Source organism: Semicossyphus pulcher, unplaced genomic scaffold (assembly GCF_022749685.1).
Source record: "Semicossyphus pulcher isolate SPU_LCO1_2020_fin unplaced genomic scaffold, fSemPul1.0.p SCAF_20, whole genome shotgun sequence".
Lineage (NCBI taxonomy): Eukaryota > Metazoa > Chordata > Actinopteri > Labriformes > Labridae > Semicossyphus > Semicossyphus pulcher.
In genome coordinates this window covers 8673876-8691025 of record NW_027211694.1, presented here as the reverse complement: position 1 = coordinate 8691025, position 17150 = coordinate 8673876, and the positions used below count along the sequence as shown (strand labels likewise).

The 17150-nt window shown below is 41.1% G+C and overlaps 1 protein-coding gene across 1 annotated transcript; it reads right to left on the bottom strand.

Annotated features, from left to right (window-relative positions):
* Window positions 1-200: 200 nt before the first annotated feature.
* slc6a1l (solute carrier family 6 member 1, like) lies at window positions 201-13527 on the bottom strand. The gene is made up of 14 exons (XM_069670714.1): window positions 13290-13527; window positions 11066-11197; window positions 9889-9989; window positions 8337-8446; window positions 8090-8222; window positions 5564-5698; window positions 5370-5473; window positions 5160-5284; window positions 4036-4148; window positions 2943-3074; window positions 2641-2743; window positions 2256-2356; window positions 918-1085; window positions 201-374 (listed from the first exon to the last, which is right to left on the bottom strand). The coding sequence occupies exons 1-14, from the start codon at window positions 13525-13527 to the stop codon at window positions 279-281; spliced, it is 1791 nt and encodes a 596-aa protein (XP_069526815.1). The 3' UTR covers window positions 201-278.
* Between the last annotated feature and the right edge of the window lie 3623 nt (window positions 13528-17150).

The window sequence follows — 17150 nt, the reverse complement described above, 5'->3', positions numbered from 1 at the left end:
AGAGTGATTTTGTTGAGTAGAGGAAATGGACAATTATGAAATTCTTATTATAAATTCATACATTAATGGTATATATGTGGTGTATGTTCACAGGTTCAGAGCTGGTCTATTGTATTCAATGTGTGATCAGAGACTCATCTTCCCTTATTTACAATTTAAAAGTAAAATACTAGACAAGACTTTATCCGAGCAATCGTCAAATTTCATTGCGTACAACAAAGAGTCCTCGCAGACGGGGAGAAATGGCCATCACATTATTTTGACCTAAACAATCCTGGCTAGACAGGAGCTTCGCCCACGCTCCCTGTGTGAGTAAATTCTTCATGCCCCGATGGCTTTTTGTCCTCCCGGGAAGTCGTCATCATCCGCCAACGCTGGTCAAGTAAAGAGAGTTAGACTGAGATTCGTATTAGCTGCTTGTTTGTGAGTCCAAATGAATGAATTAAAAAATCCCAAATGTGCTTTTTAGATGCAATTTGGACATCTTTAATTCAAGGAAAAACAGCAAGAGCTAAATATTTAGAACTAGGGCTTATCATAAATATCTCAGAGCCACTTAATTTTTAATATGTTCTCCAACAGTCATCGAAAATCTGGTTGTGAAGGGCATAAACAGCAACAAAATATTGACTAACAAGCTGTGCTCACCTTCCAAACATACCTTTCCAAAAGAAAAACAGGATAATGATGTTGGCCTCGAGCCAAACTCATTTATTTTGTTTCTTCCTGATTTTCTGCAGCTTTAATAACCCCTGCCTTTTTGTACCGTATCCCTCAGCTAGCGCATGTACTTTGTATTTTGTTTACTTTCTCTCAGTTACTCTTCAGTTCCAAATCGTTGTATCACAGTGGTTCATGTTTCTCTAATTGCAGGAATAGAAAACATAGAAACACTGAGTGGTATAAGAGGTTTGTACCTGTTTGATGCTGCCCTTGGTGGTGCAGAACATGTAGACCACATACCCTGGGATCAGTATCATCGAAGACAAAGCCATGAACCAGCCAATCACTTGGCCCCACAGCGGGTACACATACTTCCCCAAGGTCAGAGGGGTCATCTCGATGGCACTGAAGGTGAACACCCCCTAAAATACACAATAAGGTTATAAGTCTATGTCATTTCTAACTGGTAAACCAATAACAGGCTACAGAATGAGATCGCAAAGCACTGAATTAGTGATTTGTATGTTTAAAAACGTTGTGGTTAAAATTGGAATAAATTCACTAAAAAAATCTATCTTTTTGAGATGTCTAGCTTGTGTTAACAATGTCTTTGGAACAGCTACATCATTACATTCTCAAAACAAGTTTTCTGGTGCCTTCATGTTTAAAAAACAGCCATGCTAGTGCTAGCTAACGGCTCACGATAAGACTGTACTTGGACACAGTGGTGCTGTGAGCTAAATGCTAAAATCAAAGTGCTAGCAAGCTCATAATAACACTGCCCACAAGCTAATGTTTAGCGGGTAAAATGTTTGCCATTATCACCATCCTAGTTTAGCGTGCTAGCATTCTAACAGCTAACATTTGCGAATCAGCACTACATTGTCTTTAGTTTTGTAGGTATTGGCTCTTAAACCATATTTAGACGTAAAAACATGATAATAGGGACATAGATAGGCCTAAGTGTACCAAATGTAACAGCAATATGTTTAAAAGTTGTTGTCAAGATTTAGTATATTAACATATTTGGCAGAGTTTTAAGCAGTTATTTTCCTAACAGTGGTAAAATGCTGATATTTCACAGGTATAATGTTTACTATTCTCACCATCGTAGTTTAGTGTGTTAGCATGCTAACAGATAACATGCTACTTAGCACAAAACATGTTTTTGGGAGAAAAAAATATGATGGGGGTCACTGTGTGTACTAAATTTTACAGCAATCACATTTAGAAGTTGTCAAGACATTTCATTAGACATGTCATGATTGATTTAACCTGTATTGATGTCTTTTGACCTGCCAGTAATCAAATGAGTGCTTGATGGGAGTTAGCAGTTCTCAAAGCTGCCAGTACACTCCAGTACAGTACATTTATTTTATCACTGCAGTGGTAAAGATAAAAGACACTGCCATGATTTCCCGGAGGGTCTGACAGTCAATCAGTTCAAGTATAAATTGCCAATTCAGCAATGTCATCAATTCTGTGTACCTATCGGAACACGCTGTATCCTGATTGGTTCATAGATCTCACCAGCACATGGTGGATTTTGACTCGTATTGAGGGCGTTAAATCGATAATCATTTCTCTCCTACCAGGCAGATCATCGGCGTGAAAAACATCCAACAGAGCTTCCACCATCCGCATGGCCTGTAGCCAATCATGTCCTCTATGTTCTTATAAAACCTTTCAGCTCCTGTGGCATAAAGGGACGGGGACAAAGACAAAGTGTGTGTGTGTGTTAATGTGGAGATAAAACATAACAGAACAAAGCCATATGGGGTGAAAGAGCGGGAAAGCAGAATGGAGTGTTATCAGGAAAAAATAGAGCAGATAAAAGTAATTTCCTGTTGAACAGCTTCATTAGAGTGTATAGGACATCTACATGCTTGATTCATTTGGTGACTTTGCAAAATAGTCTTATTTGAGTTACATCTGATTTCACTCTACAGCACAAACGGCATAAAAAAGATTTCCTACCATAGAACCAGGATATTGAAACTGTCTCGAAGAAGACAAGAAACAGCAGACACATCCCACTGGCGGAGTAGTAATCAAACAGCTTGAACACGTACAGACCACCCTGAGGGAGTTTAACACACACACACACACACACACACACACACACAGTAAGACACACATCTGCTTTAGAAGCTGAATATTAATATCCCTGTTTTTATCGAATGAAATATGCATGACGCATGTACACCTCAGGTTATTGTGAGAACGTTTTAAAATACTTTAAAGTGAACACATCCTGCAGTACAAGCTAACAGCTGTACCTGTGTGATGTTGGAGAAGCCGATGATAAAAGAGATGAGGCAGACGATGAGGATGAAGACCTTCTTCCTCTTTCTCAGAAGCAGCGGATATTCATCCATCAGAGCTGTGATGAAGCCTTCCACTGTGCAGAACTAATACAGGACGTTATAACTGACATTATTAAGAGACATGGGTCAGAGTGTTCAGTAGCTTGTGAACTAAGCAGTACTCCTTAGTACGACTTAGAAGTCCACTTTTAAAATATTGTCAGACTCATTATGGAAATTCCTTTTCTTAAAAGGTTTGTAGGACCAATTTCAGCCTTGAGTAGTGCCTGCAGGTATTTATTTCAAGCTGAATAGACTCCCATTAACCTTCACAAATAAGGTATGGCAGTAGGTATATAGCCTGAGAGACTAAATTCAGGGCAAACGAGGGCAGAACTTTCTGCTGCTTGTTCCGCTCATTGCTCTCTTATGAGGGTATGTCATTTAGTTAAGATATAAGTGTCCCAATTTAGCAGCTGCAGCCTGTGAAGGACGTATTTGAAGGCCGATTGCGTCTCAGCGGCATTTCGAAGGCTCCTTCAGATGCGTCCGACAAATGCGTCCTCCTTTTCCTGGTCCGTGAAAGATGCATCGGGTGCACCCTTTGTGGCCAAGGAATACACTTTAAATGTAAACATTTTTGGTTTGAACTCAATCAAATAGCTAGAGATACAAATGTAAAAAAAAAAAATTAAAGGGGCCTTGAAACTTCAAATGATCTTTAAAATAATAGGTTAATTTAGCCAGCTAGCTACCTGTTGCTAGGCGACAGGAACAGCGTATGGTGACGCAAGGGTAAGGGCGGGAACAGTTGGTGACGCAAGCAGGAAATCCTCCGCAAACCAGACCATCTCATTTATTTCACTTAAAACAACAGGCCCGAAGGATCTTCTGAATTGAGACATAGCTATAATGTTAACAGAATGGCATCATTCAAAATGAATGATTTACATCACTTATACAGAAGCTTCTGTTGGTTTAACAGTGATACAATCAGTGAGGCTAAAATAAATCTAATAAATGATACCATCTGTTAAGCAACAGGTAAAGTGTGTGCTGTCTGTACCTGGCTGTCGAGGCCGAGCATCATGAGCATGGAGAAGAAGAGGATGGCCCACAGAGAGGACATGGGCAGCTGGGTGACGGCCTGAGGATAAGCTAAAAATGCCAGACCTGGACCTGAATGTCACAAAGAAAACACAACATTAGAATTGCAAATGTTTATCATATGACATTATACTGCGGCATACAGAAAATCATAAACACCACCATACCAGGGCCCACATATGTTCATGTCCTTAAAAGTTATTGAATGATTTCTATTCACCCATTAAATATAGATAAATAAAACAGCAATAACACTTTTATTTTGGAAGACTTGGGGGAAAGTGCCACTCATTTACATTTTTATAGACTGCTTTGTGTGGTCAGTTTTATTGTGAAGGACAGTGTCCACCAGTGCTGGGTTTTTTTTACTTTTATCTCAACAATATGAAAGCAATAATGCTTAGTGAGCAGGTTGTTAAAGCGGAATGGAACCCCGGCAGGGTTTTCACATTAAATGGAAACATTATCCCTCTGTAAACAGACCGACTTTCAGACTTCTTTCGGCAGATTGATATGATTACAGTTTGTCCTCTGGATTGTGTGATTAGAGCCACATCCCTAGCAACGGTCTGTCCTTCATAGCAACGGTCTGTTATGGAGAAATAACAGACCTCGGAATGCCGTAATTAACCAAGCAGAATCAAGTATTTAGCACAGCTGTGTAATAAAAGTCGTTAATATAAAAAAATATATATATATGATAAAATCATTTACAGTTCACTGTCCTACAGCTTTATCAGAGTAGTTTAAGTCATACTTTCTCACATTCAAAGTTTGCAACGCGGTTAGAAAGCAGAATAAATACAGGTGTAAAAAAAGTTAGAATTAAAAGCTCAAACATTGTGTGGCTTTATTTTGAAACAGTAACAGGAAACAAATTAAAGTATATGTGTAAATACTACCCAAACGAAAACATTAAGTACTTTTATTTCTAATACTATTTTACGTATCAATTTCGATGCAGTAAGGATCTGAATACTTCCTCCACAGCAGCATATCGCAGACATAAATCCTACAACGAGACTTTCCGACTTATTTTTAGATGCACCATGCTGTTTTGCATCACCAAACACAGCGCTGTACCTGATGCTGCCAGTTCCTTCACAGGCTTCTTGGTGATATGGGACATGAAGCCAACGATGGAGAAGATGACAAAGCCAGCGAACATGCTGGTGCAGGAGTTGATGCAGCACACGATGATGGAGTCTCTGAAGACACAGGAAACAAGATTATCAATAGAGAAAAAATCCAACAGTCAAATAGGACATGGAGGTTTTGAGCGTGCGTTCCTACTTGTAGACGTCGTTGTGGTACGTGTTGTAGCTTCCCAGCGCGATGAGCGAGCCCAGGCCCAGGCCGTAGGAGAAGAAGATTTGAGTTGCTGCATCCAGCCACACCTGTCGGACCACACATACAGTATGCACCCATATTCATGTCTGCTTGTTTATATGGAAGTTTGTCTGATTGGCTGTGTGCAAACTGTGTACCTCAGACCGGATGAGCTTTTGGAAATCTGGGGTAATGTAGAAGCGGATCCCGTCTATGGCTCCGGGCAGAGTGACCCCACGAAAGAAGAGGATGAAGAGCATGAAGTAGGGGTACGTAGCAGAGAAATAAACCACCTAAGAAAGATGTAGAAAGAATTTTAAGGCTGAAATTAACATATTTTTTTCTCCTTAATAACTAAAAGTCAAATCCCTTGTCGCCACAGAGTTAAATATTCTCATCTACTAGAATATTTCCATGGCTTCTCTTTGCCAAAAGATGCTGCCAGAGCCTTTAGGATGAGGCCAGCACTTCTGTAGCATAATGATTATGTTTAATTGGTAATGTCCATCAGGGCCAGCGCCTCGGGGAATTCATTTTTCACACACACATTAAAATCCAATTATCCCTGGCAGTGAACGTGGAAGCGTTCCCGCTCACATACATCGCTTCGACTTTAAATTAAAACACCCAATGCAGCAGGCGGTGGGAGTTTTTTCACTTTTCCGACTCTCTTTGTGTTACCTTTAAATAATCCGGCGGTTTGGGATTAATTAATAACTTTTTAAAAAGTTTCCTGTTCTGTACCTGAATTAAATGCTGAGAGAGTTCTGTGCAGCAAATTAAAGTCTGTCCTGTTTTGATGAGCTTACTTTCATTTTGCAATCTACGGAGGGATCAGAATCAATATATAGAGACCATTTTAAAGTTCTCCAATCAGTAAATCATATGTCATCATCACAAAAGTCAAACTTTAAAGAAGATATACGAATGAAAAATGGAACACCAATAGGAATTAGGGATGCACGATATTATCGGCACGTTATCGGCATCAGCCGATATTGGCTTAAAAATTAACTATCGGACATCGGCCAACACGCCGATATCCGCCGATTTAATTAACCGATAAAATAATGGGCTGCTGCATACTTGATTAAATGCCCAACCTCGGCGCAATGTCCCTGGTGCGAAGAAGACCTGCGCGGGGCAGCGTGATGACGTCACATGTGTCTACCTGCAGCATGAGAGAGTTAGAAGCCAAAATGTCCGTGGTGTGGAAGTTTTTCAAAGTGTCCGAAATAGAAAGCAAAACTGCTATTTGCAATGACTGCTCAGCTTCGGTGATGCGAGGAGGAGCCAAGGCAAAGTCTTTCAACACTGCAAACTTGATTTACCATCTCAAGACCCGTCACCCCGACCGTTGTAACAAATGTGATAAGAGTATCACCATTATACTGTACGTTAATTCCAATACAGAAGAGAGTTGATGATCTCTGCAATTAGGTGTGCGGGGAAAAAATATCGGTATCGGTAATCGGCTAAATGAGTTGTAAAATATCGGCATATCGGATATCGGCAAAAAATCCAATATCGTGCATCCCTAATAGGAATATAGGGGATCATATTTGACAAGGAGTCAGGGGGGTACTGCGGGAATATGGGGTATCGGGTCACCTACTACGGGCCATCAGGTCTCTGTATAACTAAAAGTGAGAGGTGGCAAAGTCAAACATGTTTCCAGTGGGTGTTGGCCTCCGCCATTCTGTCTGTGATTTTCATGGACAGGATCTCAAGACGCAGCCGGGGAGAGGAGAGTGGCTTCATCAAGCTGTGACCTCCAGCAGTCATTGGGGAGGTTTGCGGGCAAGTGCGAAGTGGTTAGAATGAGAGTCAGCAACCCCTCAGGTGGGAGGAGAGGTGCAACCCCAGCGAAGGAGGTCAAGTGTCTCAGGGTCTTGTTCACGAGTGGGGGTAAAATGGATCGTGTGGTTGACAGACGGATCGGTGCAGCGTTATTGCGGGCACTGTAGGGTGTCTGGGCTCAGCCTTAGAGATAGGGTTAGAAGCTCAGTCATCCAGAGGGAGCTTGGAGTTATCACGCTGATTTACGTCCAAGTGTTTATTTTTCTGACAAGGTTAGTTTTAATTAGTTATTTGATGCTGTAAAAAGGATGGTTGACAGCTCTGTTGACAAATACCGCTCCTGCTGCCGATCTGTTCCGGAGCACGAACGGCGAGAGGAGACGTAACTAAAACCATCACTACAGTCATTGAACTCAATAACTGTGAATATCTGCTTCCGCCTAACTCATGAGGGAGAATCTCATGCATCTCTTTAATTGTCTCCAGTCAGTTAGAACATCAGTTTTGCCTCCTGAGTGCTTTTATGGCTCTGTGTTGCCAAATTGGGCGGTTTTAATCAGGCGGGTGAAATTAAGTTGTGATTATTTGGGCTACTTTTTGTGCCAATGGGGCGGTTTTCACTGACGGTGTTAGGCTATATTCAGATAAATCCCTTCCTCTCGAGACAACATGGAATGATAAATAAAGACCAACAAAACCAAATGTCATTTAAGCCAGGCTTGATTTGGGCCTACTTTTTGTCTGTAAAATCTGTCAGTCTAGTATCGATTGCATGACTTAAAGTTAATCATTTATAGGACGGAAGAGAAGTAGTCGAGAGAAAGGAGACTGCATGATGTAGGAGGAGAAGTCTGGTGATGGAGAGCGTAACATTTGAGTCTGACCTTCCCCGTCCACTCCACTCCTTTCCAGATTGAGAAGTAAACGAGCACCCAGGCCAGCCCCAGAGTGCCCACTAAGGGCCAGCGTAGCTCCCCCGGCTCCTCCAGACCACTACTCATCTGGTGCATGTTACGCCTACAAACACACACAATACAATGAATTCAGACAGCACAAATAGCTCCCAGAAACAGCTTGCGCGCTCTTGTACACACACATGCTGTATGACAGGATAGAATCTGGCTGACTTACTCCCAGAACTCGGTGACAGCGCTGGTCAGGTTGGTGGTGTCTGTCAGGCTGTAGTTGGAAAAACATTTCTCTGTGTTCCAGGGGTTATCGCAGCTTTGCCAAGGCAGCTCCTGCACACAGAAACAAAAATATGTTCAACACAATTCTGCTTTTCTTCATAGAAAAATAAACTTCGAACGTTTCATCTTGACTCTCAACAGTCACATTAATAACCTAACCTTATTTTTGGCCTTCAGAGAGAAACATTGAAACCGATATTTTTCTCTGCCAAATTATTAATTTTTCCCAACTCGAGAGCCTCAAGCACATGTCTGCAAAGTCTTCAAATGTTCTGCTCTTTGAGCCAAAACAGAGAAAAACAGGCCGAGAGAAGTCGTGACTAGGAGGCTGGAGGAACTGATAAACAAAACTCAAGTGTCTTTGTTTTCTATTTTTGTCCACCAGGGGGCAGCGGGAACAAGTTAAGTCCTATCATGCTATTATGGGAAGCTAATGCCATTGTGGTGGGAAAGAAAATGCAATTTGGCTCTGTGCCTTTGGACTCTATCCGTTTTTCCAATGGACCCTGGAAAACCTCAGACTACTTAAAACGTGTCATCTGGCGGAGGCCAGGGAGCTTGCCTAACTACACTTCCTCAATCTAGGACGCCCGCCTCTGATGTCATGTCTCGTTCAAAATCGTCAGGTTTGAAATGTAGACTGCAGACCTGAAGATTTTTTAGACGATCCACCGGTATATTCTGGTTGTATTTCGGATTCTGTCCCGCTCTGAGCCAGCGCCTGCAGTGAAACCATAGTATTTCACTCCAGCGTCTCTCGCTGGGCCGTTCCTTTCAGAGGGAGGGGCGCAATGCACGCTGGGTGTTGTAGGAATGTAGAACAGGCGAAACCACGAGCTGCTTGTACAACTTTCTCCACAGCTATGGCGCCAATTTCAAATATTATTGCTTCTATGGATTACAGAGAACACCACCTTTGACTGACAGTTGCTTTTTCCAGGGGCGACTGGCTCCTTTAAAGTCTTGTTCATGTCCTCCTGCTTTTATACAAACATTTAAAGTGTATTATCCTTGTTGCTCAATTTGGGTTTCCTCCAACTATACTTTGGTCTCTAGCGGCTAAATGCTTCGCTAAATTCACCAGCGTGTTTCTAATTGAGCCAACTCTTGGTAAATAGAGAGTTGATTGATAATTCTACATGGCGTTGTCATTGCAATCGATAACTTTCACATTACAACTAGTCATTTCATCATTGTTTATTTAAAAGTACTGCTTGTTCATTAATCACTTAGCTTTTCATTCAGATACTTTTAATTCTACGACAGAATGAGAAATTTAAAGCATCAAGCTTTACTTCAAACTGTGGCTGCAAATAACCATTTTTGTTTTTGATTAATCTGATAATTTTGTCAGTTTCTTGATTAATTCAAATAATTATGAGGAGAAAAAAAAGTTGATTTGAATTAATCAACTAATCATTTCAGGTGTAGTTAAAATGTACAAAATTTCAGTTTGGGTTTGCTTCCTCGTGATTTATTGATATGTAACATACCGAGCCAAAGGAGTTAAATAAGTAGTAGAGCGCCCAGGCGATGATGATGATATAGTAGATGTTGAGCCAGAAGGAGAGGACCACTGCGGCCATTCCGACACCTGAAGAAGAAGGAGGCACAGACATCAATGTTTAACAGGTCAGCTAACACGCAAATTAAAACACCAGAGCAGGTGGGAAACAGTTAGTTATAATCTTAATCATCATTATTATTATTTTTTATTTCTTGATTGCTTCACTTGAGCCGATCGAGCTTGGAGGCTGTGGTGTAATTGCTACCATCAAGCACGAGCTGCACAAGCTGCTTAAACTGGAAAATCCTTTACTGTTGCTGTCTCCTCATCTTTTTAGAGACAGCAAAGCCGAGTGGAGTAAATAGACTTGTAATCTACATTGTGAGTAATGTAGATTTTGAATTGCCTGTCACCAAAGGACATATTCGTGTGACACATTTCCCTGTTTGGATACTCAGAACATTTATCCACATCCACTAAGGAACATCATATCTTTAAAGAGCAGCTCCAGTCATGTTTAAAGACACATAAAATCCTCTGCTTGAAATAATAAATTGTGTCTGATATTTTTTTTCAGCAAAATAGGTTTAACTACCTTGTAAAAATCCTCCCAAGGCACCTCCTCCCTCTCCCTCATTAAAAATTCCCCAATCAGCATAGTCCCCGCCCACTATGCACATTTCTCCGCCCCCTCTGTCATGAAACAAAACACTCTGCCAGTGTTTAGCGGCAACTTGTTGAAACGTAGCTAGCTTGAAATGTAGTAATTAGTAGTAGTAACGTTAACGTTAGTAGTGAGTTTGCAAAAATTACGATGACGGTTACAGCCGTGGTTGCCATAGGTTGCACATAATGATATGCATAGCGCACCCCGTCCATTAACGGGATTGGCTCCTTAGGTTTGTGACGTCTTAAACCTGCCAATCTGAAAATGTGTTGTTCAGCCTGTCCTTGGTACACTGCAGTTTAAAAGGCCCAGCCATGGAGATGACTGCTGATGTGTTCCCTGATATGTTTTGTAGCACATGAAGAACACCACATGGAGATGTTTACAAGGTTAAACACTTGATTTTCACTGGAGGGGGTCAAATTACATGGCTACATTTTAATAACATAAGAACGGATGACTTCAATATCTCTTCCTATTTGTGTACGCATCTTACCTTTCATCATAGGCAGGAGCTTCCACACCCCCAGCCCCCCCACTGAGGTGAACTGACCCAGAGACGTCTCCAGGAGGAAGAGAGGTATCCCGGCAAACACCAGGGTCATGAAGTACGGGATCAGGAAGGCCCCTGGGAGGTTTATAAAAAAGTACATCATTAACATGCCAGAGTCATACGAGTACCGCATTTTAACATAGGTATGATACTTTGATTGACAGCTCATAATATCATTTAGAAACTGAATGAAACCTGTCTATTCAATTTAAGCTAAAAAAGAGTTTCTTCATCATTTTAGCAGGAAAATAAATTAAATGTTGCTGTGATATTTCTTGTTTGTTAAACCACGGCTCCTGCCTGATTTATTTTATTATGAGCATTTTATGAGAAGTGCTAGAAGACCAGGGAGTATCTTTGCCAGACACAACATTTTAGAACTGATTAAATATGCGTCAGTAAATATAAATGTGTTTTTAATGTTAGCTTTAGAGGAAGTCAAGGGGGCATTAATGTGCTGCACAATGGCCTCAAATAAAGGGTTTGCAACTTTAAGGATAGCAGAAAGCTTTAGGAAAACATAAGCTTGCTATGGTTTTATGTAGTAGGGAGAAAAGTTTCACTCTAAAGGGAATAACAGGAAGTTAGAGGCTTTCTTAAAAAAGCTGCATACAGGCAGGGAGTTAGGTTTACCTCTAGAAATGTCTCCCATTGTGGCAGTGAATCACCCAATGGATGTAAAAACCCTCACGCAAGACGCTTTTTATATATAAGACGACAAGTCAGACAGTGTTTGAGAAGCAAGTTAAAGTTTAGGAAGGCGGTAGCCGAGGGTGTAAAGTGATAAGGAGCAGATCCAGGGGTTAAGGCAGCAGGTAATGGACTGCATTACGAGGACAGAGAATTCAAGTAAAATGCTGCTGCCTCGATTATTGTGGCGTCTGAGAGTGTTCGCTGTACATATTTCAAAATGTAGAAAATAGTGAGAATCTTCTGTGAGAGAGTAACTGATAAATGTATGACCAAGTGTTTGGGAGTTCCCTGTAACAGGTTGTAACTGGTTGTAGAGGATATTCAAAGGCAAGAAGAGGCTGCTAAGTGGCTAACAGAAGTCTCTGAGGCGAAGCAGGGCCAGTGGACGAGATGGGTATATTTATACAACAAATACATGCTTTGTTGATTGCCAGGTTGGGGTAGCTGAAGAAGATTGTTTGGTTATATGGTGGCCCCAGCAGCTTGCTAGTTAGAATGACGTGCTATTAGCATTCTACTAGCCGGGTAAGCTAGTCAGGTTTTTTGGTTCATTTGGCGGCCAAATAGGCACGCTACTTAGCGTGACATAAGTAAACATTACATAGTGGATATGTGTTTTTCATTTGGTGTTTGCTAGGATTAAGGAGCTGAAGGTGACCTTGCTTAGCCTGGTGCAGTAGCTAGTTGTACGTGATTAGCATGCTGTTAGCTGGTGATAATAAAGAGAGTAAATGTGCTACAAGGGGTTGTGTTGGTTGTGTTTAGCTCAGTTCAAGAGGGGCAGATCGAGGATGCTCGAAGGCAAAGTTGACTCTTCATGTTGTCGTGGACCCAACTGCTGCGAGTGACGTAGAAAAGGTGACCTTGCTTAACATGGTACACTAGCTAGTTGTACATGATTAGCATGCTGCTAGCTGGTGATAAAAATGACGGAGTAAATGTGCTACAGGGGGTTGTGTTGGTATAGTTGACTCTTCATTTTGTCGTGGACCCAACTGCCGCTAGTGACATAGAAAAACTGACAAAAGGTGCTTTAGCGGGTGATGGGGGAAATACAACACAAGACCTAGCCAAGGCGGCAGTTTTGTGCCTGAACCTAACCAAAAAGACGCTAACTAATGTTTGAGACGCAAAAAGGATGTGATAAAGGAATGAGAAGATGTTTGGAACCATTTAGAGACTACAGTGACTGTGATTGGATTGTTGCATAAACTTCCTGGTTGGGCTACAATGAAGCAAAACCTGAGCTAAAACAAGGCAGATATAAGGCTTCATATGCCACCTTGTATCTGCTCTTAAGATGCTAGGCAGCTTAAGGAAAGGATGCCTTAAGAAATGCAACTGGTAGCACCAAGTGGTACCAGCAAAGGATACAATGTTGTTTTATTAGAGTGTACATATATGCCCTCAAAGTATTTTAGCAGAATTAACTGAGACACTTCTGGTTCTATCAGTCTCATGATACCGCTCTTACCTCCACCATTCTTGCCGCACAGATAAGGGAACCTCCAGACATTTCCGAGGCCAATGGCGTATCCAACACACGACAGCAGGAAGTCAAACTTTCCTTTCCAGCTTCCTCTGTCAGGTGGTTCTTCTTTTTTCTTTTCGTCTGCAGGTGGTGCAGCAAGGTCCAGCTCCTCAAAGGGAACTGCTTGTTTGACTTCTGTAGGGGAGTTTAAGTCCACAGTACTCTGCCCAGTCTTCCCCATGGTGTGCCCAATGCCAACCAGTGGGGTCAGGAAGTCACTCGGTCCTCACAGCCTGTAATGGTGACGAGTTATAGTCTCTGTTTCTGTCTAGCTGGGTCTATCACCGAGTTAAATTCTTGACTTGACAGACTCAGGACAATGTGCACAAAAGCTGGAGAGAGAGAGAGAGAGAAAAAACAGATTTTATATCGCTGTTATAACTTGTTCAGCGTTTATTTGATCTAGATTATGTTCTATGGTTGGGAAAACTACTCATTATAATCTACTGATGTTGGGACATTTTTATGGTCTTTTATAGCCCTTTATTAACTTGGGCAACTATATAGATTCCAGAACTAAAGATAATGATTACCACATAAATCAGAGAGGAAATATAAACATCTAGAGCTCCTGCACAGGCAATTTTGAATTTGGAAGGAAAATAAAGAATAGAGTAGGTCACAGTTCCTGGTTAGAAGGTGACTTAATATTAGAAGTGTCAGGACCATAGACTGCATAAAAAGATGGACGACATGACAGTTCCCTAAAAGTGAAGTCAAAACATCTCTATCGCTCCCTGCTGACTGGCTGCAGTACAGGTTATAAAGCCCGCCTCCTCCATGTTAACAGATGGGACATGAGTCAAACTATAAAATCAAAATACACTTAAATGTTTCTCAAACACGGTTTCTGTCATTATAGTTAGTTCTTATCATGCTGATTTGCGTCCAAGTGTTCATTTTTCTGACTTTATTTTTAATCAGTTATTTGATGCTGTAAAAAAATGATTGACAGCTCTGTTGACCAATACAGCTCCTGCAGCCAATCTGTTCCGGACTGGCAGAGTAGAGGACCATCAGCGAGAGGAAACGTAACAAAAACAGCGGTGTCACCCGCCGATCTCTACTGTGCAACTCTGGCTCCAAATGACGTCACCATGGCAAGATGGCAGCGCCTATCACAGGTGCTATTTTGGCATCAATTCCGTACAATAAGAGCAGATGGAGACCTGCCGTCCATCCATATAGTCATTGGTCCGGTTCTATGGCTGGCCTGTTGGCTTAGGAGCCAGCAGATTTTCCATTAATACCTACTGGCTAGGTGCTATTACTTTCTTACAAAACCAAACAATCTCTAAACTAGCTAGTTAGTGTAATCTGTATTCCTTTAACTGAATCTAACACCGACTAATGCTGTCGTGTATAGAGTAGTAATTTAATTAGGGCGAGCACAGGAACAAGTGCTAACTAGCTTAAAATAAATCCATGACAAAGAGGAAGAGAGTGCGCATTAGCTAACGTTAGGAGCTATTCATCTAAATATTAGCTAGCAGTACCATTAGCTGACTAACATCACTGTTAGCTAGGAATTTAAGATGCCTATCCTATGGTATTGTGTAACACTATCAAAAAGTAATGTTAGCTATGAAGTGGTGGAAAGCTAGCATTAGCTGTTGTCTTACGGTAGCTAATGTTTCACCAATTAGATTAGTTTTAGCTTGAACTATGGCCCAAGTCCCTCTGTTAGGAGAATATCATTTGTCCTTTAAGTAGCTGAGCTACCTAGCTGGACTAGCTTACCTGAAATACAGCCTCATTAAATTAGCCTAAGCTTCCTTCCCCTGAAAGTGACAGAGAGAAATGGCCGCCATGTTAGTATGGTGACTTTGTAAAGTAACTAAAATGTACTTTTTTGATGTGCAGGTTCCACATCTATATCGTAGAATTAACAAGTTATATTAAATTTAACTGGGAGGTATATTGACACAAAATGAAGGCTTTTAATTGATTTAAGTTGGTCTATGTTGGAATGCTAACTCAAGCCAAACAAATGGCACAGAACATGCAACATCAAGGTCTGTTAAGGTCTGATATTGCGTAGTGAAATGGTGTATTTTTTAAAGTTACGCTGTATTATCATTGTCACATTGTTGTATGACTACATACATACAGTATATGTGCATTGCTTCACACCAAGGGACAACAGATGTACATTAGCATTGGGCTATATCTTGTGTTATTGTACTCGAATTGGTTTGATGTGAGGAGCCAGGTGATGCAATCCATGTGAAAACTACACTGTGCATCTTAATCACTACTGACACTCTGCCTACTTCAAAGCCTTGTTAACACCTGCCTGTCCTGCTCACATCATTGATCACTCCAGAGAATATTAATGTATGACTGGGCTTTTAGCTGTCAGTAAAGTTTGACTGCTCAATAAAATCGTTTTTTTTTTTTCATTTTGATAATTATAAAGCCGTTCGTTGTCTGTGAATTCATCCCTCATTTCCTGTCTGGATGAAACAACACGATCAGGAGGAAGTTGTTTATAATTAGCAAATATTGATTGACCCAGAAATTGTCAAACTCGAAAACGTGTGCGGCAACATTTCCTAAAAGAAGAAAGATATTCTCTGCTTCGCCCTGGAAATTTTAAAAGAAATTTCACTGCTTATTTTGACACACAGAGATTTAAAACAGCAGGATCACGCTGAGCAAGTTACACTGATTACAAAAGCCTGCTGTACTTCTTCTACTGCTGCTGATTTCTCACGATGAAACGCATTTAATAGACGCATATTTTATGCCTTCCAGTATTTGATGATGTTGAATGATATTCACCTGTGTCATCGCATATATATACACTTTGGCAATTTTTTTTGCAAGACAAAAAGCGCTTAAGTTCGAAGCAGCGACTGTGTTTTCGCAGAATGAATATTGATTCATTTTTACAGCAGGAGGTAAAATTTTTAATCATGTTTCAGCAGTGTGCAAAAAATAATCAACTTAAATTGGGCATAATAATGTGAAATGATCAAATACGTACTTTCATATTGTTCTCAAGGTGAGTCCGGGTCTATCCGCTTCAAAAGCAAACTAATACAACAAAACACATCAGATATTCCCTTTGAGGATTCTCATCCATTTAGATTCAAAGTTAATCATGCTGTTTTTGACAGAAGAGACTCTTAAGATGTCATTTTTTTCCTTGCCTTTCAGAAGAAGAAAAGTGTTATTTCTCTTAGCATCTGTAGCTTTAACTTGCAACAAAAAGTTTGAATGAGTTCATAATCTGGCAGAGGCTGTCCACTGAGCGAAAACAAAAGTTGTTAACCCTGTCTTAGCCTTATTTGACAGTGGTGGGAATTAAGTGAATCCTACCTGAGAGATTTCTGAATCCTTCGTCAGGTCATCAGCTTCAGTTTGTGTCACCAGCACTAAAGTCCTGAAACTTAAACTTTACATCCATAAGAAAAAATACCATCTTCGTGTAAAGCTTCAATCCGGCTCTCCAGGCCAAAGAGACGCCACACTGTATCTGCTGCCTGTAAATCCGTTTTCCAGTTTGCAGCACTTTCCTGTAAACTATATTTTCTGAGGACCTGTGGCTGTTCCTGCTGCTGGTATCGAGTGTTTGATAATAAACTTCGACCTGTGTGTCTGCTTTGATTACTGCTCACTTGTGACTAGTGAGGCCCCGAGGCCGTGGGGGGGACATGTCAATCGCCCAACTGTGGTGGGGAGCTCTGGCAGCAGCAGAAGTGTGTGTTTGTGCTTTTGTGTTTGTTGCGTTAGCTTGGGTTAGCTCTTGCCAGCGCTGTTACCATGGTATTTCCCAACAGAGAAGGGTCTGATCACTGA